General features: G+C 43.8%; 2 protein-coding genes across 2 annotated transcripts in view; one reads left to right on the top strand and one right to left on the bottom strand.

Annotated features, from left to right (window-relative positions):
- On the bottom strand, positions 1–27,759 carry CATIP (ciliogenesis associated TTC17 interacting protein). Its single transcript, XM_083431560.1, has 12 exons — positions 27,166–27,759; positions 23,034–26,940; positions 10,929–11,284; positions 8,929–9,105; positions 7,489–7,689; positions 5,638–5,693; positions 3,747–3,833; positions 2,527–2,697; positions 2,109–2,233; positions 1,212–1,288; positions 437–525; positions 1–251 (listed from the first exon to the last, which is right to left on the bottom strand). Exons 4-12 carry the CDS (start codon positions 9,023–9,025, stop codon positions 39–41), a joined length of 1,116 nt encoding a protein of 371 aa, XP_083287686.1. The 5' UTR covers positions 9,026–9,105; positions 10,929–11,284; positions 23,034–26,940; positions 27,166–27,759; the 3' UTR covers positions 1–38.
- Positions 18,072–27,794, top strand: part of PNKD (PNKD metallo-beta-lactamase domain containing) — a 33,503-nt gene continuing 23,780 nt past the window's right edge. Inside the window, exon 1 of the mRNA XM_083431566.1 lies at positions 18,072–18,294. Within this exon, the coding sequence (XP_083287692.1) occupies positions 18,107–18,294 (188 nt within the window). The 5' untranslated portion in view covers positions 18,072–18,106. The remainder of the gene's footprint in view (positions 18,295–27,794) is intronic.

Here is a 27,794-nt window from a genome sequence, read left to right as displayed (position 1 = left end):
TGTCATTCTCTGGGTCTTTATTCTTCTGCTGGAATAGTTTAGACGTGGCTGCGAAAGGGGCTGGGCTTGTCGGATGACCGAAACGACCTGCAGGGCGGGCGCTCCACTGAAAAGGGGGCAAAGAACTCCGCAGCGAAGGTGACCACGTCATCGGGCTTGCGAAGGAGCAGCAGCTGTAAGAAATCTGCCAACAGCGCACGGAGCTCTGGGTGGCGACGCACATAGGTGGCATGGCTTGCTTGCAGCTCCTCCTGAAGGGAGGAAACCAAACCCCCGTTAGAGGAGGGGTTCTCAGGTTGTTGCTCTATCCAGTTTGGTGCCCTACCCAAGTACTTCAGGTAAAACTGTATGTATGTGGAGGCCCACTAATTGACCCTTGGCAACAGTTGGCACATTTTAAGGGCGTAGGCAAGACTCTAGCTGCCACACAACTCACCTTTCTGTCTAAGAACTGGGAATACAGCTGCACATCCTCTTCCCAATCCAGCGGGATTTTCTCGAAGACTGGACGAGGGTCTGGTTCATCTGGGAAGAGGTGGAAATTGAAGCCGAGAGTTAGGAACATGGGAATTAGAGATAGATGTCCATCACATACTAGAAATACATGGCTCTTAAAAATAAACAAAAATAAACAGTGCAATTAAATTTCAATCCATGCCCAAATGAAAGAGAATGCATTTCTGCCATTTTGCCCAAGTTAGTTGATTTTCGCCCAGATGCTGTCCCCAGTGGAGGCCAGCACAGATCCTGGGCCTCTCCAGACTGGTGTTTTGTTGTGGGTGTATCCTGCAATGCATTCTTGACACAATAATAGTGTGTTAGTGGTGGATTTAGTCTACTTTAGTTTGCTCTGGGATACTTCCCCAATTGTTATCATGTTTTTGCTTTCCAAAGGGGCAATAGCACAACAGAACCAAAACCAAAAATTAACTAGAACATTTGTAGTATAAAAAAGGTATGAAACTTCAGCAGGAGTTATGGGAGATGCACCACTTGGAAATGAAGCAGCGTGACCACCCCAAAACTTTTGCAGGCACTAATGGTGTTGAAAGCTGATGTGACCATCTCAATTGCAGACCATCACAAATGTCCAATGAAAAAAGGATGTCTGGAGGGGGTTCAACTACCAAATGCCCCAATTGCCTCTGGTGACCATTCCCAACCGCTGACGGGGTGGAGGGAGGGAAATTTCACAGACTCCTGTCTTTTACCTGTGTCGATCAGAATGGGCATCTGCAGGATCACCATGGTGGCCGGGGATCCAACCTGGACACGGCGAGATAAATGCCTGGGTGGAGGAGGCAAGAAGGAAAACTAGCCAGCTGGACCCTCCCATATTTGCCTGGGAACTGTAAGAGATAGGCAGGAGCCCTGCAGGACTGTAGCTGCATGCGACTCTGGTGCCTTCAGGATTTGCTATGAATGGATCATCATGAGGCATGCCAGGCCTAGGAACGGGAAGTTCTCCTGCCATTACCTTTGTGTTTCTTTTAGTTAATCAACTGACAAATGTATCTTGGTGGATACTGAAGATGCAAACATCTTCTGTATCCTCTTCTCCTCCCCACATTTTGCATGTCATTTTGCATACGGAATGCAACTGAGTTGTTTCATTTATGGTTCTTAGGGAGGGAGGGAGAGAAGGGGAATTTAGTACACACAACCTGTGTACTGTGAGAGCGGATATAAGAACTAGGTTACCTTGCATTCACTCAATGTATTTGTAATAATAATAATAATAATAATAATAATAATAATAATAATTTATTATTTATGAATAATAATAATAATAATAATTCCACTGCGGGTGGCAGTGGAAGACAGGAGTGCCTGGCGTGCTCTGGTCCATGGGGTCACGAAGAGTCGGACATGACTGAATGACTAAACAACAACAACAAATAATAATAATAATAATAATAATAATAATAATAATAATAATAATAGGTTTTTTAAAGCACTGGCATTCAAAGGAAACCAGGCTGCGCTAGGAAACCTACAGTAAGATGCTGTCGATAAGACTGTCAGAAGCTATTCTAGGTCAGAGTGAGTGAGCCACGTTGCCTGCAAGGACGGGCTGGGCACAAGCGATTGCACTGGGGCCTCCTTACCCATCTGACAGGAAGTAGAACTGCCAGCACAGGGGGACCTCGTCCACGGAGTGCACAACTCTCTCGATGACAAACACCTCCGCCTCCTCTTTGCCCACTTTCTGCTTCTGGATGCCCAGGGAACTCTGGGAAGCGAATTGAAGAACGAGAAAGGTGAGTTAAAACAGTGCTGCTGCTGCTGAGGCAGCAAAGCCTTGTTCTCTCCTGCCAGCATATAGTTAACTTTAGACAGTCAGCTGGCCTACATGTTTTGGTCAAATCTTCTCGTGGAAATCTTTGCCAATCTACCGAGGGCTGGGCCTACGTAGCTGGATAGGTCAGCACAATATGTGCTGTAACACTGGTCTACAGCCCTTCCTGAGGCAAACTTCCTCATGCATTGCCAACACCTGCAGGGGGCCCCACCAGACACACTCACATAGGTGCAGGGACAGATGTGCTGGTCAATGCCAAATGCAAGGAAAATGGCATCCTGTGGTACGGCTTGCCTCCTGGCCATCACCCGCATCACCAGGAAGTTGGCAGACTCTGAGACTAGACCATGAAGCTGTGCACGTTTGTAAGAAAATGTGTCAACGTGGATCTCTTCCTGTGAGAGAGAATAGAGGAAAGGCATTTTCACCAAATCCAAGACAACAACAGGTCATTCTGGGGAAATCGTTTTGGGACTTATAGATGGCACTCCTTGGCGCTTCAAGCAGGCTTAGCCATTCGTGGGACAAGAATGGGAAACCGTGATCTTGCTGCCCTTTGTCATCTGACTGTTATGAGGGCTTGTGCAGCATAGTGGTGAAGACTATGAGTTGGGAAGTCCTCAGTTCAAATCAGATCTCAGCTGCAAATTCACTAGGTGGCATTTGGTACTAAGCATGACTCCTTGGGCCTCAGACCAGCTCATACCTGCAACATGAGGACAATGCTCTTCTTCTTAGTGGGCTGGTGTAAGTACTGAGATAATGAAGGTGGAGGGTTTGGAAATGTGTAATCGAAATGTTGTTAGACTACAAGATAGTGGAAAGTAACAATCTCATAGTCTGTTAATCCCTGATGACAACCAGTGGAACAAGTTATTATAGATAACATTCAAGGACAGTAGCTAGGAATGCTTGAGGGATACAGTATTTGTGAAACTAAGTATGAACTAACCAGATTCAGACCTTCCAGTGTTATGAATAATCCTAGCACCACAGGGACATTGTGTTATTTCTGTTCCTGGACTTAGATTTGAATGTAATCTTTATTTCAGAATATTTTGTAAACTGCTTATAAAGTGGGAAATAAATATTCTAAATGAATAAGTAATGTGTGTCAGAACTCACTTCTTGATTGTTCCCATGTAGTTCTCATTCAACAACAGCCACAATCAAAATGCATTTTAAAACACGTTATTTCAAGAGAAAATGCAGTTAGAAACTTGTATTTTGAGGGAGGGGGATGTTTAAAAATAAGTATTACGTAAAATAAAATTTTGGTTGTGTGGATTTAATAGGGAAATCGCGCTGGAATGGACTTACAGGTGAACAGACATGAAAGTTACATGGATTTGAATTACTAGTGTGATTATTTCCCTTAACCTAGAGAGAGAGGGAGTTGGGCTTGACTTTCCAAATCCTTTAAGAAGGACCAGAATTTACTCACATCTCTTTCCACCACAGTTTTGCTCACAAAAAGCTGGTCTTGGCGTCTCACCACATGGGTCCTGGTTTCCACTGGGTGCTCCCTGAACTGCAGAAAAGAGTAAGTACAACAAGATTATACATCCATGCCAGATAGATGAGCTTTTAAAAAAAATTTTTTTACTCAGGAGTACTTATGTCTAAGCCCTTTGTCCCTCTAGTACAGAGGTGGGGAATCTCTGGCCCAAGGCCTAATCATGGGTCCCAGTTTGGCCTGCAAGACCAGTTCCCAAAGCAAATCAAAATGAAGGCTTATTCTGATATAACTGCTTTGTAAACAAATCAGGACCAATTAAGACCAGGCATAGGAAGGAATTCAATGTAGTGCTAATCTCCCTTCTCCTCCCTCTGTGCACTGCTCCAAGGGTTCTCCTGGACCTCAAACCAATGTTTTTATATATGTTGGAAGCCACCCAGAGTGGCTAAGGGTGGGGTACAAATAAATTGTTGTTGTTGTGGAAATCCTTGTTTGGGCTTCCAGTGGCGGGGGTTGTTAGCTGAATCCCACCCATAGTCTAACCACCAAATAAGCAAATTGGGATGGATGCTGAATGAACAGATTGTCAGGAGTGGAGGTCCCAACTAAAGAAGAATGGCAACTTAAACTGATGGAATATGCACAGCTTGTGGACCTAACATATAGAATAAGACAACAAGAAGAACATACATTGGAAAATGTTTATTGAATACATGGGGGGAAATTGTGTACACTTGAAAAAGTTGGAAGCATTAAAGTAAATTCAACAGCGTAAACACGTTTTGATGGATGTAATAATGGGTTACTGAATGGTTTGTTTATGCAAAATATGCAGGGATTTATTATATGCAAAATGATCCATGGAAAGAGAAGTAGGGAAGTCATTGACATTTTAAGGTGGGTTAAATGAATATTATAAATTGTAAAACAGAAAATTTAATAAAAATTATACACACACACACACACAAAAGATTGTCTGGAGGAAGCCCATCTCAGCTAATGGCCCTCCAGTCCGGTCCTTGATAAGTATAAAAGTTTAATTTCGGAAGAAATTCAGAGCACGTATAGGCTGATCTATCACACCTTCAATGACACACTGTTCCCCACCCCACCCCGGAAATATGAAGAGATCTAAGGCCTTACAAGTAGGTGGAGTCAGTTATGTTAGAAGGAAGAATATGCAGGTCGGTTATTTTATTTATTTATTGTTAAATTGCCCTGCTGACATGATTTGGATTTTCTGTCTCAGGTACCACATTGTCTTAAATTGACTTTATGTACACTGTGGCTATGAATAGTCCTGTTGGATTGCTTCCTGCTTCTGGTGTGTGCATGTAGGCAAGACCAAAGTGTTGCTTTAAATCCCATTCTCCACAGGGGGAAGGGGAGCTGACAACTGCATTTCCAAAAGCCTGCTTTTGAATGGGCTGGATATTCCACTAATTTCAAAGGGACCTAAGGTAAGGTTACCAGATTTTTTTCAATGAATCCGGAGACACTTTTCAACTTCCTACTAAATAGATGGATTTTGTCAGGGAACTGATTTGGAAATCCAGGGACTGTCCCTGGGAAATGGGGACGTCTGGTAACCTTAACCTAAGGCCAACTAACCTGGACAGTTTAACTAGGAGGGCAGAAAATGGAGATCATGAAGGAAACCTGCAAAAGGGGGGTGGGACTGAAAAGATTTCCTCTACCCCCATGCTTCAATATGAAGAGGAGAAATCTTGTCAGAATTACAGGTGTTTAGAACAAACTTAGTTGGTCTCTAAGGTGCTACTGGAGAATTTCCTTATTTATTTATTCATTTCAGGTGTTTAGATGTTATCTTGCCTCCAGGTAGCCATGGTGAAGGAGACACAAACAAGATATTTACCCTCACACTTTCCTTTGTGTGCTGCTCCACAGTTTCCAATTTCTTTGTTACATATCCTGATAAAGAAAGAGATAAAGGTTTAAAAAACAAACAGTTAAAGGTTATGCCACCTAAACACTCCCTGCAAGCCCAGGTTGCCTTTTGTCCCTCATTATTACCCTAGGAAATACTCCAGTTTTTACCAAGAGTTCCTGAAGCTGCCTACCTTTCTCGGAATTTTCCTGAAGTTGTGTCTGATAGCTGCTAGAAACCACTGTGATGGCTGCCAAACCTACTGTGACTGGGTTGATTCCACACTAGCTGTTTTCTCTGGAATGGATATCATTTGTTCACTCTGTTTTTATGGAGGATCCAGATGAATTCTCTTCCAAAATGTTGCATTCCAGTGTTTTCTGTGCTATCAGCCCAACCTAATTTGTGCCATTTCTTTGTTTCCTTAAGATGCAATAGCAACACCACTCTGTCCAATGCCATGAAATGGCAAAGCACTACTGAGGCATCTCAGGGAAGAGTGGTCTGTTTATGGTGAAGCCTCACTTTTCTTCATTCTCTGCCTAGTTGCTTTTCCAGGGAGACAAGCAGCTCAACTGAGGTGTTTGAAGGAGAGCAGAAGGTTCTAAGCATCAGCCTTGTACTAACTCTCAGATCCAAACAAAACATATTTACACAAGAAAAGCAGAATGACTAGTATTGTGCATGAACTACTCAAATCTCATTCGTTTCAATGGGTTTTAGGCAGCCTACCAAAACACGTGATTGCTCGGGGTGGGTGGGTGGGAATGCACAAATAATACTCCATGGCTTTTATTCAACATATACCAGCTGCATTAAGGAGATAAAATAAAAATTAAACGCATATTGTTAGCGACAAGGGAATAGCTGGGAGAAGGACCAGCAGTGTGGTGTAGTGTTTAGAGTGCCTGGGAAACTGGGGTTCTGGTCCCCACTTAGCTGTGAAGCATGCAGAGTGACCTCGGGCCAGTCACTGTCTCTGAGCCTAATGTACCTCACACGCTTGTTGTGATGATAAAATGGGAAGAGGGAAGACCATGTATGCCACCTTGAGCTCCTTAGAGGGAAGGTGGGAAAGAAATGTACTAAATAAGTACATCACAAAATTAGGAGGTCTTTGCTGATTGAAGGCTGCAATTCTGAACAAGCTTCATAGCCCATGAGTCCCATTAAATGAAGTGGGAATAATTTTAAACATAGTAGAGTCTTGCTTATAGTACGGTTGCCATATTTCAAAAAGTGAAAATCCGGACAGAAAAGTTGTTTGGCTTTTTCGGCAAAATCTCAAAAGAATAAATAAAAATGAAGTTTTGGAGCTATTTTTAAGGAAAATCACACAAAACGACACTGCTGACATGGGTTGCCATATGTCCAGATTTTCCTGGACGCATCAGCGGATTCCGCCATGACACTGCTTCCGACAGCCAATCGCCGGTTATGTCCGGGAAATTCCGGACGTATGACAACCTTAGCTTATAGGAACAGGAATTGTAGGGCCTTATTGGGGATACAGCAGAATATTGAGTGCTATGTCCACACTGTGTGGCTGGAACCTTGCTCAACTTTTTCTTTCCTTGGGTCTAAAACAGTTATCAGACTAAGGAAGTGTAGCACTAAGAACCAAAAAAATGCCTATATTCACTTGCTACAAATACTCTATGGTTAAATCTCTTCTCCTCATGCTATAGCTCCATCTCTGCATCCATAGTTTCAAGGTCCCATATCGCCAGTTGTATAATCTGAGGCCTGAAGGCTGTTATTTGGACACAGGAGTAGTCCGACTCTCTCCCTTCTCCATAACACCACCCTCCTCCTGCCAAATTATCACAGTGAAGTTACCTGTAATGGACGTTGTGCAAGGGATGCCATCAATGGTCCCCTTGCTGCTGGCACGGACCAGGTACAGGTCTTCTTCGTCCCAGTCGTCTGGTGAATAGCTGGTCTCCTCCACTGAGATGGTGAATGTCCCTGTAGTCTCTCCGCTCTCTGAGATGGCAACCAGTGATTCCCCAAAAATGCAGTACTTTATCTCTTTCAGTTCTGCGAGATGAGAGAGTAGAACATTATCATTTGGGGGAAACAGAGAGAGAAAAGCCTGTTTCCACACAGAATGGGAAAATATTCCCCAAGAACAGAAACCAGTTGTTGGTGGTGGATGAAGTATTTTGGCGACAAGGGTAGATCCAACCCTAAAACCCATGAGCAGAGACCTAATATCAAACCATGTTCTATATGGAAGTGTTTAACTGAAAAGCTGAAGGAATCAGTCCACTAAGTTTGGAGTCATCTGGGTCATACTGACCTCCTTTCTCCCTGGCTTCTTCCCAAGGCCTGCCAGTTGCTTGCCTGTGATTTGCCTGGTGTTTTGTCCATGATTCATTACAGCATTTGAAAGGATGGTCAGCCAGGGAAAGGCGTGGGGAAAATGGGCTGCATTCCAGGTTAATAAACAATAGATCCTCTCCTGCCACCCTGAACATTCCCATATTGTCTGAGGCTGAGGACACATTCCAGTGAGGGAAAAGCTCTCAAGGAGGGTGCAGTTCAGGGCTGGTGAGGCATGTGGCCTGGAGAGGGGGGAAAGGGCTCTGGGAAAAGTCCTGAGGGTCAGACAGAGAAGCCTGCATTTGGCTCCATGCCCTGAAGTTTCCCCATCCCAGCCCTGGGACATACCATCTTGCAAGTCAATCTGGCAAAGCCTTGTAGCAGGTCTAAAAGGTGGCTCACAAAATTGGTTGTTGAAGAGAGGAAACTTGGTTTTGCCTTAGGAATTAGCATCAAACCTGCTGATACAATCATGCCCACCCTTAATGGTTTAGAACTGAGGAAACTAGACACGACATTACACTGAGAATATTCCTATTCCATTTCATTTTTTAATAATAGCAGGTGCAGGGGGACCCTCCCATTTTCATTGGGACTGCAGCATGCAGGCAGGGGATCTTTTACTCCCCCTATTGAAATCCCAATGAAAATGCCCCCAGGGTGGAGTGGAGTGGGGAAATTCAATAGAACTGCAGCTGGGTGGCAGGATGAGGAGAGGTTTAAACCTCCTCTATGTCTACTGCAACACCAATACCCCCGCCCCTCAGTGCCTGCTATGAAGAAAAAGAAAAAAGGTTTTCCCAGTGGTGCTTTTAGTGTCAGTCTACTTTGGCCCTAAGACTCCTATATCTTCAAAGGTTGATCGTGAAAAAGCTCCTGGCTGTCAGCACCCCTCCCTTACATGGGGGAGAACAGGGTAGGAGAGCCTCCTCCCTCCTCAAAAGGGGCACCCACCAATGAGCGAGAGGAATTCCACTGCCCCTTTGTTGGCAGCTGGGACTTTCGGTATTGGCACCTCCTTTGGCACCTCGTCTGAGGTCTTCTTTTGCATTGTGGAGAGATGAGGACTTAAAGCCTTGGAACAGGTGGGCGTAGAAGAGGACACTTCCCAGAGGTCTGCTGTGAGGAAATCTGGAAGAAGAAAGGGCGGGGGGAAGGATATGGATGATGAAAGCAGACTGGATGCAAACCCTGCCTGCAATACATTAGCTGGAGTCAGTGGCGTAGCGTGGGTTGTCAGCAACCAGGGCAAGGCAAGTAATTTGCGCCCCCTAACCCGGGGCAAGGCAAGTAATTTGCGCCCCCCACCCGCTGCACTGTCCCTCCCCCAGATAGTCCCTCGCTCTCTCTCCGCACCGCACCATACGCCTGGCACCCTCCCCTCCACAGTGGGCGGCGACCCGGCGGCTCGGATCGGATTTGCACAGCCAGCACTGCAGTGAGAGAGAGTGAGTGAGCCAGGTAGGGGCAGAGAGCTGCGAGTGCGAGCGCCCCCCCCAGATGTTGCGCCCGGTGCGGCCGGCCCCCCTGCACCCCCCACGCTACGCCACTGGCTGGAGTGGACATAGCTCTAGCCACATACTGTGTGAGATAAGGGGAATAGTCCCAGCCTGCCATAATCTTTATATTTATTTTGACGATATATACAAGAGAGAGTCACAGTGAAGAATTCAGCATGAAACCAACACCAGAAAGAACTGAGCTAATGTGTCCAAGACATGGGGATCTGCCATTTGCGCATTCAGGTGCTGTGAGCCCACCATCCCACTGACCAAAAGATCACTTGTGACGACACTGACCAAAAGACAACATTGCTGACCAAAAGACCACTCGTGACGACACTGTATGGTTTGAATTTAGGCCACAACGTTATTGATTACAGCTGTAAGGAGTTTGGTGAAGGCATTGGGTTGTAACCAACCTCAACCAACCTGTCTGCTGGATTTTCAGCCAAGGGGTCAAATCAGTGTTGAGGAGACCCTATGACTTGCATCAAATAGGTGCTACTCCATAAGCAGTGCTATGGCCCTAGCCCCTAGCACCTCCTCAAGGACCTCTTTAACGAGATTGCCATATTCCCTCAGAGGCAATGCACATTTCCCATTATTCCCACCAACCTCCCAGGCTATAAACACTACAAACTTTTTGAAAATGAAAACTAGGAATCAGGACCAGCTAATGGGCCCTGCATGTCTAAAAGTCAGGTATCCAGGCAAAGCGATGGCTTTTATTGTGCTGTGCTTCATGCCATCTCCTTGGTGGGTGCTAAGATAGATCTCTGCGGTCAAGCTTTTCCAGGCTCTTCCCAGAAAATAGTAGGAAGGATGAGGGCTGTCTTCCCTCTTCCCATGGAACTCTGAGAAAGGTAGTCCTTCAAAGGGTCTTTAACAGAGAATTCTCACCAAGCTACAATTTTCAGGATTCTTTAGGGGAAGCCTGTTCTGCACAAGGAAGGAATCCGTCTTGCAATGGGGCAGTCCCTATGTTGCAACTCCCTGCACACTGGTATTTGGCAGACACCTTTTCTGTATTGTTTATAGCGCCTTCTAAAATGTTTTTGCTTAGGCAAGCCTGAGCCAGATAGGTAGGTTCAGCATTTTAATTGGTAATTCCCTTTTATATTTCATAACATATATTTCTAACCAGTGATTTTAATGGATCAACTCATTTTTAACTTCTGATGATTTTAATGTCTATCTTATGTTTTATGCAAACCATCTACAGTACAGGTTTTGACGATTAAGTGGTAGACAAAATTTAAAATTTAAAAATAAATAAATGGCACTTAAATTGATATTAAATTGGTATGTGCTTTCTCTGTCTTTTTCTCATTGAAACTGCCTCCTTTTATTTTATTGGATGGCTCCCAGCCTGGCAATCAATTAATCAATAAAGCATTTGTATAAATTTGGGAGAATATTGGCTGCAAAGACCCCCTATTTCCTTCCACTCACTTGTCCTCCGTCCTTCTGTACAGCATCCTGATGTAGCAACAAAGCCCCTCCACCCTCATCAATGAATGCCTCAAATGCTAACCCCTGTTGCATCCATCCCAGTTATTTCCTCCCCACCCATGCAGCTTCCCAGGATGGGGATAAATTTAGAGAAATGAGTGGAAGTCGGCTTCATGTTAGACCTGAAGCCTCCCACTCTAGACTCACTGCGTTTTTCCCCCTGTCCTTCCACAGTGAGGTTGCAATGTATTCACTGGTTTCCGCAGCAACAGCCTTCCTCCCCGCCTCTTAAAGGGACAGAATGAGTTGGTAGCATTGAGAGAAGCTTTTCACAGGATTCTAGCATGCACGGAATTCTAACAGGGAAGAACACAAAGGGAGAGGAGGGCATGAGCTGGGAATTAGGAACAGGCGATCAGAATATAAAAGGTATAGTTGTGGAGGTCTGTTTTCAATGGTCTGCACAACCAAACAAGGCACGTCTACATACACCATCCTTTGCACAATATTCTCACACTTCCTGATCCAATGACAGTATAATGACTGCATGTAATGGCTGTGGAGGAAGAATAGTTTGGAAACCGGAAAGACCTTGCTGAACATAGATGGGGGGGGGGGGGGACGACAAAGACCTCCAAATGTTGCCTTAGAAAAGCAAAATTAAATTAGTGGTGTTTTACACCCACCCACACCCACACACCCCAGACTGTGGGTTACAGATAGCCAGCAATAAATGGAGAAGAACAGCAGCAAGGCTAAGTACCCCTGCATTGGGGTCACACAATTAGTGAATTCAAAGCCACCAAAGGAATACCTTAACAAGTAAGCTCACGAAATACCGTGGGCATGTTCTATTACTGTAGTAGAAAAATGGTGCAACGGCACCCCTGGCATGCATGTAGTCACATTCCATAAAGCCATCACAGTAGCAAAGGACTCAACATCTGATGGCGTTTGTGTCTTAGTTGAGTCAAACAAAATCTTATGGCTACAAAATCTTATGGGGGAAGTATCATATTTTCCTAAGTGCAAAACATGGCACTTTTGAGGACTTAAGACATGCAGAGTCCCAGCCACAGATGTTACACAAGAATATATCATACAGAGAAATTCTAAGTAGAAGAGTAACTCATCACTGTGACCAATGAAAAAGAGTTCTATGAATAAACTGGTTCTTCTTTGGGAGTAGGACACGTCAGTGAATAACTTGTAACAGGATCATGTCCCTCTCTCTGTCATCTTAAACACTTTTTTTCAATGGTTAACAAAACTGGCTTTTCTTGCAACATTATTCAACGCTAACCCAGTATTTTAGGGGAGTGGGTGGCGCTGTGGTCTAAACCACTGAGCTTCTTGTGCTTGCCGATGCGAAGGTCGGTGGTTCAAATCCACACAGTGGGGTGAGCTCCTGTTGCTCTGTCCCAGCTTCTGCCAACCTAGCAGTTTGAAAGCATACCAGTGCAAGTAGATAAATAGGTACCACTGTGGTGGGAAGGTAAACGGTGTTTCTATGCACTTTGGCACTCGTCATGATGTCCCGTTGTGTCAGAAGTGGTTTAGTCATGCTGGCCACATGACCCGGAAAGCTGTCTTGTGGACAAACGCTGGCTCCATTGGCCTGAAAATGAGATGAGCACTGCAACCCCATAGTGGCCTTTGACTGGACTTAACAGTCCAGGGGTCCTTTACCTTTACCATTTACCTAATCCAGTATTGTAAACTTTTTCAGAATTTCAGTTCATCCTTATGAATGGAAAGTTATTAGGGCCAATACAAGAGAACTAGTATCCTATTAAAAAAATGGTACAGCTGGAGGATACTTCTAGCATTACACAGATAGTTAATATATATATAAACAGCTGGTTGTTATACATACTGTATAAGTTACTGTATACATACTGTATAAGCACTTGTTAAGTTACTTTAGATATAATTGGTGGGAGAAAGTTGTCCTGAAACATCAGATGCTGCATCCTCATATGGACATTTGCCAAATGTATCCATTATCAACCCCTCTTTATATATTCAGTCTCCTTTTTTCCATACCTGTACTGTACTTTCCTTTCTGTCTCTCCATCTTTTATTCTTTATGCTTTGTCCACTATGTCCCAAAGCAAAAATCAAACTACTGCCAGTTCAAGCATGTCCTTTCTGCCTTCAGGCAATATTGGATTATTACCAATACTGCAAGTTAAGCACATGCCAGGAAGCACCTTGCTTAAATGAGTGAGGAAGAAGCCCTAAGCTTTCAGTAAAATGATAGCTCTGTTGTTGATTTAGGGTATTCAGCTGCATTTTATTCAGAGCAGACCCACTGAAATGAATGGACCTATTTATTAAGTGCCATGGGTCCATAGCTGTCAACGTTTCCCTTTTTTAAAAGGGAAATTCCCTTATTCCAAATAGGATTTCCCTTAAAAAAAGGGAAAAGTTGACAGCTATGAATGGGTCTACTCTGCTCAACACCACCCGGTAAGGGCAATCCTAGATACATCTACCCAGAAGTAACTTGCAAGAGACAGGGCAAAAGACTGCAGTCCTCAACCCCTCCCACATCTTCAAACAGATGCACACAACAGATTCCCATACTGAAGTTGCATGCAGGCCATACATTTAAAGCACAAAGAATTCTGCAAACTGTAGTTTACCCCGGACAGAGCTACATCTTTAGCAAACTACTGTTCCCAGGGCTCTTGGGGGGGGGGGGAGCTTGTGTGCTTTAAATGTATGGCGTGTCGTTCATTCTCTTCATCCTCCTGAAAACAGAAAGATGAGATTGCTGGAGCTCAGCTGGCACTGTCAAGATTATGAGCAGCTGTCAGGATGAATATGGGTCATTGCAGGGATGGAGTTGGCCTGGAGTATGTGTATGCAATAGTGAGGGGAGAGAAGGAACTGAGTGATGAAAGGTTTAACGAAGCAAATGTTAAATCTATCTATATTGTCCCTCACTCATTACAGAGATGCAGAAAGGCACCACGATAGTTAAGGCACTGCACTGCTCTAAATATATTGTGCACAGCTTTAGAGGCCAATGTTCTAGGTGTCAGCAATGCCAAACCCTACTAGAGATGCTTAATTGTCTGGTGTCTTGTGCGGCTGTCACTAAACTCTAAAACCATCTTCATGATATCGGTGTTGCCATAGAAACAGACAGGCTTCCCACAGGGGGAGGGGAGCACAGAGTAGATTATAAGGGCGACAACAAAATAGAACGAAAGCAAATGAAGCTGAAAAATGGGATGTGAGCCGCAAATGAAGGTGATCTTGAAGAAGCAGCTTTTGAGAATAAGCATAAAAGCTTGCAAGTATTTATTGGGGAAACCATTCATTAAGCCTGACTACTCCCTCCTGCTCTGTGCATATTTATTTCGACCTTGTGCATCTTCCCTGAGATATCAGCGAACACCAGCATACGGGCGAGTCCCGCCTTTGCAGAGAGCCCTGAGCAAATGATGTCAGGATACAGTTTCCAGGAAGCAACTCAGTTCCCAGAGTTTTCTTCCTAGAAGCAAACTCTGCTCAGAGTTGGCACTGAAGATTCTGCATCACAAGAAACAAATCCAACAGCCTAAGTTGCATTAAAAATGAATAAAAATGGTATGCATGCATTGTTTGTTCATTCGTGGAGACAGAAACAAACCTTATTGCCACTGTACTGCTGCACCATCTGGTGGCTCAGGCTAGTACAACAGTCAATGAATGAGGGGGATATTTCTTAATATGCCTGGAAGAATTTCTGTAATTCTGGTTCTTTTGATTTGACATTTTCCTCAATAAGCAAACAAAGAAGTGCTTTTAGATGTGCTGAGAGTAAATCCTATGATCAGGCAGGGTGAGATGTCCCCGTTCTGTGCTTATATTGTCTCCTTCCTCTGCCCAGCCTACTTTGTAAGAATCTGAAAGGATCTGTCTTCTAAGAAAGCCTTTCCAAACCTGGCCCTCTCCACCTGATTAGGACTACACTCATCAGCTCCAGCCAGCATGACCTATTGACTGTGCAGAGTGGGGCTGATGGGAATTGCAGAAGAAACAGGTGGAGGGCAGTTAGGAAGGCTGGGGTCAGTCTCTAAGCCAGTGAGCAGGGAGCCAGCAGCTTGGAGACTGAGGTAAATGCAAAACAGGTGAGAGATCAGCAAAGGAAGGGGGAGAGAGGTAGAAACAACTGGGTATCATTAGCATAGATATTATTAGTAGTACTGAAAGACTAAGTAAGAGGAACTAATGGATAAAGGTAAATAATGAAAAGGAAAAAAGATAATCCAGTGATCTCCAGGATGATGAAATAATATGAAAAATAGTACAGTATTGGATAGATAAGCATGCCACAATCATATGAATATCAAGTTCAAGATAATTGTAGCAAACCATTCAATTCTTGGCATGCTCATGGCATTTAGTGATCCTTTATATATATAAATAAGCTTGAATTTATACACAAACAATTCTTTAGAGGCTGAGTTCGCCTCTATGGTTATACCCAAGTGAATGAATGTGCATACAGCACCTTAAAAATAAAATTAAAAGATACTGGTAAAAAACAACAATCACCCAAAGTTACTCTTCTCTCCAGAGCAATGCTCTGCCATTTGGTGAGTTTGGTTTTTTTTTTAAATAAAGTCTACAAACTGAGCTGTCCCTGCCCTTAAATTGATTAATTATTGCTATGCATCAAGCACCTTAAGGGCTTCCATCAGAAAGTAAATATATGCTTCAACACTTGGACAGGTGGAAGTAAGTATGGCTTCCCTTGGTTATGGTAGTTGTCCTCATGGGAGGAGCCAGGATTTATATTGGGGGTGGGGCAGGACACCCACCGGTCACCATCCTCTGTCTGGCTCTGTCTAGCAGATTAAGAATTAAATGTCTCAACAACAGTTGTTTTAAATTACTTTCTTTTGACTCCAAGTGCTCAGAAAAATATGTCAAAATCTTTCTACAATTTCTCCTTTAGTTAAGTATTTTTTATTTACTTGATTTGGGGGGGGCAGCTGCCCCCCACCCCCTGACTATGTCCATGGTCATCCTTACAGTAGACATGTGGCTGTAGACTACATACATTGTTTTAAATGTGCATTTTATATTTGACTTCCTTTAGTAATGTTGTCATTTGAAATGCTTACGATAACTTTGTTGTTGTTGACTTTTCTGCTTTAAATGATTCTGTGATTGACCTCCTTTGCAATGTTTTATTTTAAAATCTTTAAGATAATATTTTTGTTTCCTGTTAATTATGTTTCTTTGAATGTATCCTTTATATTTGACTTTCTTCTGCAATGTTTTCCTCAGGATTGTTTTGTTTGATGCTTTAGTGTAGGTTGAAAACCACTTTGAGATTTTTTTTAAAAAAATATAAAGCTGTATGGAAATGAAATTAATAATAATAACAATAATGTATGCAACAGTCTTGGGAAGGAAAGGACTTCAAAAACCTAGGTATATTTCTTGTTGTTTAGTCGTTTAGTCGTGTCCGACTCTTTGTGACCCCATGGACCAGAGCACGCCAGGCACTTCTGTCTTCCACTGCCTCCCGCAGTTTAGTCAAATTCATGCTGGTAGCTTCGAGAACACTATCCAACCATCTCGTCCTCTGTCATCCCCTTCTCCTTGTGCCTGCCATCTTTCCCAACATTTTTTACTTTACTTTTACTTTTTTCTTTAGTGTAAATGCCGTTCAGAGGGCATTACTGTTCTGCAAATGTGCACTGTGACTCAGAATTAGTGCAATGATTAAACTCACAGGTGTTTGCAAAAACAGCAACAAATCTCTTTTTAAAAATGAAGTGGTGCAGCAGAAAGCAGTGTCCTAACAGTGCAATCCTGTTTACTCAGAAGTAAGGTTTGTTCTCTTCAATGGGTTTAACTCTCAGGTAAGTATGCATAGACTTGTAGCCTAAGTTATCAATGAATCGGTACTTACTGGGTAAACTCTGTTTTACATGCTCAAAAATGAGAAGGAAATTTGATGCTATTGACTCTAATCAGTAGGTGTCACAGTGCACACACACTGCCTTTCGAAACTAAAACAAACACACTCATGTGCAGTCAGGGAACTGTAGGAGAATATTACATTGCTCTTTGTGCACCAGGGAAATGCCACTGACTTCTTTACAGGGGAGGAAAGCCCCGCCATTAAAGAGGCTGGGGCAGTAGGTTCAACTTGTCTTTTCAAAGATAATCAGCGGTTTTTATATGCCTTGTCTGATTTGGCTGCACTTTTCATTGTTTTACGATACAGCTGTTCTGTTTTCTTAATTGCGGGTGTATTACAGTTATCTTGGGGAAGAAGGGATTCTCCAACCTGACGTCCTCCAGTTATTGTTGGACCACAGCTCCCATCTTCCTTGGCCATTAAGCCACGCTGGCAGTGATTGGTGGGAGCAGTGGCCCAATACATCTGGAGAAAACAACAGGTTGAAAGCAGGTCAAGGCTGCACATTTATGATGTAATAGGGCAGGATTATAAAGAGACACAGGGAGAGAAAAACGTTTACTTAATCCAGTTTTGCTGTTGTAGAAATGAACCAGATTTGTCATCATATTTTTGAGTTTTAATACTGTGATTCTTGACGGTTGGTATAGAAATTTAATAAAATAATTGTTAATACTAATACCAATGCTTTTTCTGGGGGAAATGCAGGGTTACACATACCCCTAAACATATTGTGAATCTCTGTACTTTTGTCCATTTACTGTCCATTGTCTATTTATTTTGTCCATTTATTTTTCTTGATTTGAACTAAAAAATGGTAATTTTTCTTGAGTCAAAATGAGAGTACCCTTAGCATTTTTTTAAAAGAAAAAAGCACTAATACTATTGTCTCAACACATTTATAGAGACACATACATATATACACATACAGTAGTATACTTTTAAAATGACCATAATGCAATTAATGGTTCTTGTTTTTGTATCTGTTTAGAAACCAATGAAAAAATGTTTTCTTTTGAAAGCCCGATGCCTTGGGCTTCTTCATTTACCAGTTTCTTACGCGTCCCGTTAGGGTACCATCGCTGGCATTTACGGCCAGATCCCTCAGGGGGCACTGCATCCCAAGCCGCGCAGGAAGCGGCTCCGGCTCTGAGCCAGACGGCGCTCCGAGGGGGCGGGCCCGGCTGCGTGCTTGGCGCTGGAGGTGGGAGGGCTGTTTTAAAGGCAGGGGCGGGGGGCGGGTCCGATGCTTGCCGCGCTCCCTCCGCAGAGCATGGCTTGGCTGGGCTGGCTGCTGCGGATCCAAGCTCTGCTTGCAACCTTCGCCGCTTCTTCTTGCAGGGCCCTGAGCGGCGCTTTCCACCGGTGCGCGGCCAGGCAGCGCTTTCCCCGAATGCCCATGGCTCTGGCGGGTCCCCTCCTGTTCCGCATCGGGTGAGTTTGGAGACCCGGAGAGGACTCTGCGGCTGGATCCGTCTGATCCGAGGAGGACGAGATCATTTCTCTGATCCGACGGGTGCTGCAAATGGGGAAGTCTTGCCGAGGTTACTAGGGGGAGGCCTGGTGTTTTTTAAAGGGGTCCCAACGGTTGTACTGTAGCAGAAGGAGATGTCTAGAGCAAAGGTTGCATGCGGGGGGGGGCATCTGGTTTGGGGGGATCTGTTTGCCTGCTTAGCTCTTGCTTTATAATTGAGTGGGAAGAGGATCTGTTAAGATGGGGCGGGGGGAAAGAGCGGGTATGTGAGCGCGCGGCCCGCGCGCTCCTGGATATAACGATGAATTTTGCAAGTGGAATGTCAATATGATTTGGTGGCGATGTTAACGGACAGCGAGAGTTATGCGGTTTTTAAGATAAGGCAGGTTGCTTTTGGTACGAGGGGAAGCCGGGCTGTACGGATCCGGGGGGGCGCCTGTCGATTTGGGGGACTAGATAGAACAGTCGTGGACCAAAGTGCCATTAGCCCAGGTATAGGAGTGTGGAAGCAATTTCCTGTGCGATTCTGCGGGAGGTTAATCAAGAGAAGCTTTGAAGCGCTAGAGTTGAAAGTCCCGTCGAGAGGCGGCGCGTATTTGCATTGGCTGTAGGAGAAGCGTGGATCGGTGCCTGCCTCTCTGGAACCCGGTAAATTAATTGCTTTTGGAAGGGAGAGATTTCAGTTGCATGCATTTCATCAGAGGAATATCTATGGAGCCTTAATATGCATGCATGCACGCGTGCACTGTTAAGAAATAGCCCTGCAGAAGTATATATTGAAATCGGTGAGAGTGCGTGGAAGGTAGATTTCGGATCTACCGGTAGATCTCTGTGATTTGCAGTAGATCCGTTGTTGCTTGACTATAGCAGCAACAACAAAAATGTTTTTCCCACCCAAATTGGACTGCTGAAGTGAAGAAAGCTAACTAGGGTGGACTTTGTGTGTGAAAGGACTGTGAACAGAGTTCACTTCTGGACAGAAAACAAATGCTTTAGCTGAGAATGTGCTGTGAGGGGCCTTTTTAATTCTAATGGGGCAGATCCAAATGTGCACATGCAATGCACATTTAAATAGCATGACTTCCCTCAAGGAATTCTGGGAACTTTAGTAAAAGGTGTTGAAAGCTGTTGAGAACTCTAGCTTTGTGATGGGGTGACTATAGTTTCCAATATTATTGGGGGGGGGGAATGTGCTGCAAATGTGCACTGTATGTACCTTAAATGTGTACTGTAGATCTCCCTTGAAACAGGGACTTATTGTATGCAAAGCATGTTCTCGACAGCTGACTGACAGCTCTTCCCTTTATATACTTCTTCAGCCCTTAACTCTGCCCACCCCTGATCTAGGGGACTGTGAGATTTATGTTACAGATATGCATGATATAATGCTAAGAACGCCTTTCTGAGGCATAGGATGCTGCTTGTACTGTGGTGTTTAGTTTTGGTCAGAAATTGTTCTTTGTATTAACTTTGCTTTGGAAAAATCCTGTTTATGATGTGTATACTTTATGGTTTACTCTGCCTTCAGTTTGCTCCACCACTTGTGTTTGAAGCTGAACACACAAGATGTTAGCCATAATTCTTATGTATGCTGTAGTTTTTAATGGAATACTTCTGTTTCGATGCATTTCTCCTCAAACCAGCTTCCATCTGATTTGAAAATGGAAGGTGAGGTGTGTACATTCCAGGCAGCCCCTGCACATGTGCAGAGAACAGCTTCATTGAATAGGAGTTTGGAGGGGGTGTTACAAGTACAGGGAAACAAATTGGGTAATGTTTGTTGGGTGAAGACATCCCCACACCTCCCTGGTGTGTACAGCGATGTGAAAATGAAACTTGAAACACAGGGAGAAAATGACCTGTGTGTGTTTTAAGATACCTGAAGGAGCATCTTCACCCCCCCCCCATCGTTCAGCCCCAGACCCTGAGGTCCAGCTCCAAGGGCCTTCTGGCAATTCCTTCACTGTGAGAAGTGAGGCTACAGGGGACCAGGCAGAGGGCCTTCTCGGTAGCAACACCCGCCCTGTGGAACGCCTTCCCATCAGATGTCAAGGAAATAAACAACGATCTGACTTTTAGAAGACATCTAAAGTCAGCCCTGTTTAGGGATGTTTTTAATGGTTGATGTTTTATCGCTTTATTATTATTATGAATAATAATCTGTTGGGAGCCGCCCAGAGTGGCTGGGGTATAAATAATAAATCATTATTACTATTATTATTATTTTATTATCATTATTACCGTATTATGAATTATTGCTAATATGAGCTGACATCCCCTCCTTTCTGCTACATTGGCAATACACTTTTTTTTTTTTTAATGGAGCAGTAAGTAGTTTGGATAACTGGTTTTCAGGGATTAAATCTAAGATTACTTTGGAGGTGGGCAGAAGCAGTTGCATCTATGCATGTTGGGGATTGGGGAACAGCCGTGGCTCAGTGGTAGAGCATCTGCTTTGCATTCAGAAGCTCCTAGGTTCAATCCCTGGCAGCTTCAGATAGGTCTCGGGTTGTCCCCCCATCTAAAACCCAGGAGAGCTGCTGGCAGTCGTCGTAAACAAAACTGAGCTAGATGGGTCAGTGGTCTAACTTTGAATGGCCCCTTTCTCAATTCCCAAAGAATGTCTGAGTTCTGCACAGCTCTGATCACTTACCTTTAGCTCGCTACAGAGCACTTAATGGACCGTGAAGTTTTTCTTTTGTTCTGCATCCTAGTAGATAAAAATGAACAGAGCCTTCCACTGCCACAGCTGCATTTTGCCTGCTTTTCTTGGGAATGGTCAGCTGTTTGCAACATCTGACATGTGCGTGATATCCAGAAAGCTCCCTGCTGTTCACAGGAGAGCAGAACGACAGTGGCTGTCGCTTTCTGGGCCCATACAATGCTTGACATGAATGCATATCCCGCAGCTTCTGGAGATTCCCATTCATTCGCTATTGGAAATGCTCTGCCTGTGTTTGTGTGTGGGTATTCATTCTTTACAAATCTTTCCATGCTGCCGAGTATGGAGTTACAGAATGGGCCAGAAACTGCAGTCTGCAGGAAGAGAAAGGGTGAGTGGTGATGGTGAGGAAGTGGCACATGAACCAGAAAGGTAGGAAGGGAGAGCACAGAGGCAGAAAGAAAGACTCTTTAGGTTGCTTGAGGAAAAGAACCATGTGCTTTTAGAAACAGAAAGAAGAAAAGGCTTGCAACATCCACCATGTGGGAGATGACTGTAACGCAGGAAAAAGAGGCTTTCCTTTTTCCTGTATCTAATAGTAGGTCTTCCAAGTCCTACACTGCTTAGATATGCTGGGTTTTTATTATTATTATTATTCAAAGTTATAACAAAACATATTTTTAATGTACACCAGGGATGGAGAACCTGGCTCCTTCTGATGGTTGTTGGACTCCCAACTCCCAGCATGGTGACGGTCAAGGGATGACAGATGTTGTTGTCCAGCAATATGTGGAGGCCACAGGTTCTTCATCCCTGATGTACTTGGTGCTAAAAGGTTCTTGCACTGTGACCAGTGGCGTAGCAAGGTCAGGTGGTACCCGGAGCAGAAAATTTCTTGTCACCCCCCCATTGAAATTATTAAAAGGAAAAATAAGATACTTGAGGATCGTGGCAAGCAAGCAGCAGAGTCTTAGAGCCATGCAGAATTCTTTTAAGAGATCTGACATATTTCTTAACTGAGCCCAAAGGCTGTTGGCCCATCCATCTCAATGGTATCTACAGCTGGCAGTTGTTACCCAGTGTTTCAGATGGAGGTGCTTCCATGCCCTACTTGGAAGTGTTGGGGATTGGTGTCCGGGGCTGTTTGCATGCTGTGCATGTGCTCTGCCACTGAACAACAGCCCTTCCCCTTAGATACTTCCTCATCCATATCCAAATTTGGCACCCTCTCAAAGGAGATGATTTTACTAAAAGTGTTTGAGGGGTTGGTGGTGTGTGACTCGGTTGTAACGGAACAGAGGTCATCCCTGGAACATGTAAGGAAAAGGTGTAGTGAATATGAGAATGCCATCTGCTGAACGGGGATGGTAGAATGCTTCTGGAAATAAGATTTAATTCCAGGCAAGGACTTTCTCGCTGCTGCTGGCTTCCTACCCCCCCTGTACTGATCCAAGTAAATATGAAATACCTTTTGTGAACCAGAAAAAAGATGCTATCATTAAGGGACACTTGAATTGTGCTGTGGTGACATATGCATGTCTCACAGAACTGATGCACTTAACTCTTTGTTGTTGCAGCAAAACTCTGAAGCTAGCTGCTAAAATGTTATTGTGAAGGCTTTGTTAAAATCCTGGACCTGTAATCAAAATATCTCATACAAACATAGGAAACTGCCTTACACAGAGTCGGACCAGTATTACCAAAAGTGCTTATTGCTCAGTATTGCAGCAGCTCTCCAGGGTTTCAGACAGGAAGTCTATCCCAGCCCTTCTTGGAAAAGTCAGGGAATGAACCCGGGGTCTTCTGTACGTGCAAAGTAGATGTTCTACCACTGAGCTGTGGCTCTTCCCTTTTCACGATAAGGTACCATTTTTTGTGCAAGTAGCAGGTACTTCAGAAAATAAATAAATCCACAGGCATCTAGAAATGTAATGCTCTGCCCAGGTGATCAGCTATCAGAAGTATAAGTGAGATCTGCAACAAAATGTTGTGGTATGGGTTGGTGGTATTTAGGTTTCCATTCACTTCATTCCTCACCTGCAAATTTGTGCTTATGCAAATCTTGAGGTTCCTCCAAGCTGGCTGATGCCTTTCTCTCTTGTGTGGGTGGTTTTGGCTGCCTAAGCAATTATACCCTCAGCTTTCACATCATAATAGTAGGAATGATGCATATATCACTTTTCCTTTGTGCTCTGACCACTTCATGGTATCTTAGTAATCTTTATGATGCTATAAGGCAAGGCAATGTTATTAATACTCATACTACAAGTATTAAGGGGAGCTTAAGACTGTGATGGGCTTATCTTGGCATTCTTCCAAGCAAAAAGTTAGCTAGACTTACATCTTCTTTTGCTTCCTTGATGTAATTGTGCACAACCCTGCTAATGAATTTCTCAAATGCAATGCTTTCATTTTCAGCCAATTCTTGAATGCCTGGCAGTTCTAGTTCTTCATTTCATATACTAATTAGTTTATTGACATGATCAGGCAGCAGGCATGACCTTTCAGAACATAGCATTCTATTCAGCGATGACAAAGAGTGCTGAACTATATGGTGCTTGTGTTGGGAAATTGCCAGATAAGAAGTCCTACTTGGTTCATTCCTGGAAACATAGCACTAAGACAGAGTCAGAATGTTTTCCCACCCCACACCCCACCCCAAAAGACACCGCTGCATCTGACAGATGGATTTGGGAATCTCCTGCTACTGTAAAGAGATGCCAACTGGAAAGCCTTGCACGTTAATGCAATGAATTATATGGAGTGGCAGGACAGGTTGTGCCTGCCTGCTCTTAAAGGAGGGTGTGTGCACATGTGGCCCTGGGGACGTTCACACAGGCCCACAACCTGACTTCTTCAGTACTGGGGATCAGTGTAATAAAGCCTGGTCTTGAGCCACTATAATAGATGCCTGCTCATTTCTGAACCTGCCCAACAGCTGAGATCATCACCAGTGAACCTACTTGGGATGCCCCTTACTTTAGAGAGAACCAGTGGTGTAGTGGTCCAGGAGGGTTGCATAGGACCAAAGACCTATTACTGTTTCTGCAGCAGTGTCCCTGCCTCCATCACCCTATCAGCATGATAGGGGAGAAGATATTGGAGCACGCCAAATCATTTCCCAAGCATAGGCACAGAAAATAGTAGATCTAGCTGATCATGGAGACTTGCATGCCATTGCTTGTTACGGTGCTTGTTTATTACGATTGTACAATGAGAAGATCATTGTATAATCTTTCCAGGTTGTGACTGTCATAAAGGGACCCTGTAGTTCTGTCACTAAACTACTAGAGGAAAGACTTTTGTCACTGTCCCCTTATTTGTAGAACTTCCTCCAAGAGGAGATCTCCTTGCCATCTTTGTTTAAGAACCAGGTGAGGCCCATTTTGTTTACTGTGGCTTCTGCTGAATTAAATGGTTCTTGTTGAACTTTTACTTCTGGTTTTTCTTTTGGGCTAGGGTTGGTCAGCCAACTGCTGAGTCACTGCTCCTTTTATTGGTCTCTTTGTCTTCTGGCATGCTTTTGGAATTCACCTCTTGCTTGATTTATTTCTTTTTGATTATACTGGTGTCGTTAGGAGGCTTTATTAAGCTGCCTTGGATGCCAGCTTAGGGCAGTAAAAGTGGTATACAATTCCTCTCCACCCCAGTAAATCAATCATTCAACAGGTGACTATTTACACAAGCATGTTCTTGATTGCGGCCAAATAATGAGCTGTCATTTGATTGGTGACTCAAGCCTACTTAATTTAATTTAATTTAATTATAAATATGCTGCATGATGGGAAAGCATAGAAGTACTCTAGACACCTGGTATTATCTGAGCAGGCTTGGGATGAAGATGTTGCTATACACTTCACAACAGTGAGAAGTTCTAGGAATGACACCCCCGAGGAAAAAAGTTTTCCCAAGCAGTTTTATCAAGAAGCACTGGGTTAAGCATTCCTCAGAAAGCCTTAGGAACCATTTTTTATTTGTATGGTTGCTTTCCCTTTCTTCATTTTCCTCTTTAGCAAAGTTTCCCCAATCATGTTTATGCCACAGAAGAAAATAGACAGGTATTTGCATGTTTTCTGCTGTGGAGCAGATTGCAACTTGTGGGGGATGAGGGTGGTTGGGGAATTTAGACTGGAGAAAATCAGTGTTCTGGGATGGAGTGTTAAATCTCGCTTCTGCAATCCAATTTGGGTAGGGTAGCCAGATTTGAGAGGACGGTTCCTATCCCTTTGTGTGTAGTAGAGGAAATGTAAGCACGTTGTAGCTTCTACACCTGCTGAAATTTCCCTCTTCTATAGAACTCTTAAAAGTGCAGAAATCCTGTCCTCTCTTTTCTCCCCTTACTCTGGCCATTCTGGGTGCTTTTAGGTTACAATTAAAAAAGCCAGGGATCCAACTGCAGATGGTTTGTGTCCTTGTTTCAGTCCTGACAAAGCCCTGGAAATCAGTCTTTCCTTGTAGTTGATAACATTCTGGATTTTGCAACTCTGCTCCATAGCATAGTTTTTTAATCTGAACCACCAATGCTCTGCTTTGCAAATACTGTATCTTGTTGTCTGCAGCTATTATACTAGGGGGCCCAACTGCTTGTTGCAAATGGTTCTGATGAAGCACCCTGACTGAGTACTTTAATATGAAGCAGCCTTAGGAAATTATAGTTTTAAGAAGTGGTGTGACAGTACAGTACCCTAAGGTGCTTTTCTTCTGTGGGATTCCAGATGTGAATTTATTTACAAGGCTAAATCGCATGGCTAAGCTTCAACAAACACAAGGAGGCAGGTGTTAGGCATCTTACAATATATTCATACACTCCTGGACGCACAATTTGCAGCCCAGTCTGAAATCTGTTTACCAAAAGTAAGACTGACTGGGTTCCTTCTAGCTTTCTTTATAGAAAGCGTACTTAGGATGTCACTTTTACTTCTGCAGTTTTTGTTTCATTTTAATGTGAACTTTTCTCTTTTAATTGGTGCAGCGGAAAGTCTAAAAATCTGTAGATGAAGCAAACCTAGAAAAAGCCTGGGGTAAGTTTTCTCGGGGGTTTCCAGACTGTCACAATTTTTGGTTGAGATTCAGTCAACATACCAGCTAATTAGGATTGTGCAATTACAGTTGATAGGAAGGTCTTGCACAACAAATCGGCTTCCCCAAAAGATCTAACTTCCTGCAATAAGGCATGTGGCGAGAAAATTCCCTGGAAAGCGTGGGATAGCACTGACTTTGACACACCACCATATAACCTCCCCACAAACAAATCATGAGGGACGCTCACTATAATAGCCAACATTTCATAAAACCTCCCTGCATAAAAACAGGGTGACTGATCAGTGAACACTTCATTCAGAAGCACCTCTAGTTGCCCGAAAGGCACCATTTCTATAAAACATTGCTGCAGGAAGGAAATGGATCCAGTCTGCATGTTTTGCTTGTGCCTCCATGACCTGAAAAACTGAATTGCCTGAACAAGCCTCCTCAGCACGCCATTGTGTATCTCCCCTGCCTTTACGCTCCCTGGCCTCCTAGTTCTCTCTTCCACTCTTCCCCTTCTCCCTTTCCATGATTAAAGCCTGAAATATTATTAGTAGTGTGGACTCTTGAGTCTTTGAAGTTAGGCACAGTGAGTGCCTTGGGCTGATGTAAATAACTCTGAATACAAAACGTGAGCCTCTGTGACATTTAAGTCCTTGGAAATAGGGCTTAGCTCTGGGGTGTATGAAGTAAGAATAGCTTTTGAGCATGTATACAGTGCTTTTCTCCCCGCCTCACAACCGTAGCTACTATGGTATAGTAGTGGACAGAATGGTCAACTGAAGCTGCGTACACATTACCATTTACTCTGGCTCCAGTGTGCTCCCACCACTGTTGTTTGAAGCCAGGTACACATTATGTTAGCCATAGCCACAAGCCTTAGGTATCCTGTAGTTTCTGCTCCTGTCTGATGCACTTTCTTTCAAAGCAGCCTCTATCCAATTTGGAAACGTAAGCTGAGGCACGTACATTATCATGGCAGCCATTGTGCAGGCACAGATGACAGCTTCAGCGATTTGGAGTTCATTGTGGGGAAACAAATTGTGTAATGAGCATCAGGTGAAGGCCACCCCAACCCATCTTTATTGTGTACAGCAATGTAAAAAAGCAACTTGAAACACTCGGGGGGGGGGGGGGGGACAACCGTGGTGTTTTAAGCCGCTAATGTGTACTTGGCCTTAGATCACAGGGAGAGGGGCAGGGTCAAACCCTTGTTTTGGAAGCTGATTTTGGGCTCTCCATATCTCAGGATGCTGTGCTCACACAGGGTTGTTTGAAGGATGGCTAACCTTTGCCTCTTCCTGATGTTGTTGGACTGCAACTCAGACTTTTCGAACCACTGGCACGCTGGCTGGGGCTGATGAGAGCTGGCGTCCGAAACATCTGGAGGAAACAGCTTGCCTGTTTTCAACTTAATAAAAGGGCTAGGGGGGAGACTATATGTACTGCCGTATTCAGTGTTGCAACCACCACCTCCTCAACTTGTCCTTGAAGGAAGCGCAGGAGTAAAAGGGGGGTAGGGCGGGGAGAATTATATGCTGCCTTGTAACTCAGTTGACAGGGTAGATTGCAAGAAGAAGAAGAAGAAGAAGAAGAAGAAGAAGAAGAAGAAGAAGAAGAAGAAACACATTGAAATACAGTAAAGCAGATCCTTAATAACACACATAAAAGTCGTATAAAAATGATGTCAAACATTAAACAAATTAGACCTGGAGCACATAAAAGGGTCTTTGGGGGGGGGGTGTACTTTGAATGTGCCTCAAAGTGTGTACA

This window comes from Podarcis tiliguerta (assembly GCF_965153285.1).
Source record: "Podarcis tiliguerta genome assembly, chromosome: 1".
NCBI classification, from domain to species: domain Eukaryota; kingdom Metazoa; phylum Chordata; class Lepidosauria; order Squamata; family Lacertidae; genus Podarcis; species Podarcis tiliguerta.
Note: the sequence above shows the minus strand (reverse complement) of the source record. Positions and strands in the feature narration are given on the sequence as shown.

What these genes read in the sequence shown, in the direction of transcription:
- CATIP (XM_083431560.1), bottom strand. Translation starts at nt 9,025, where the DNA reads ATGCAAAAGAAGACCTCAGACGAGGTGCCAAAGGAGGTGCCAATACCG. An exon ending in ACATCTGTCCCTGCACCTAT is followed by an intron (nt 2,234 to 2,526) that starts GTGAGTGTGTCT and finishes TTCGCTTCCCAG; the next exon opens with AGTTCCCTGGGCATCCAGAA. An exon ending in CCCAGTTCTTAGACAGAAAG is followed by an intron (nt 252 to 436) that starts GTGAGTTGTGTG and finishes TCCTCCCTTCAG; the next exon opens with GAGGAGCTGCAAGCAAGCCA.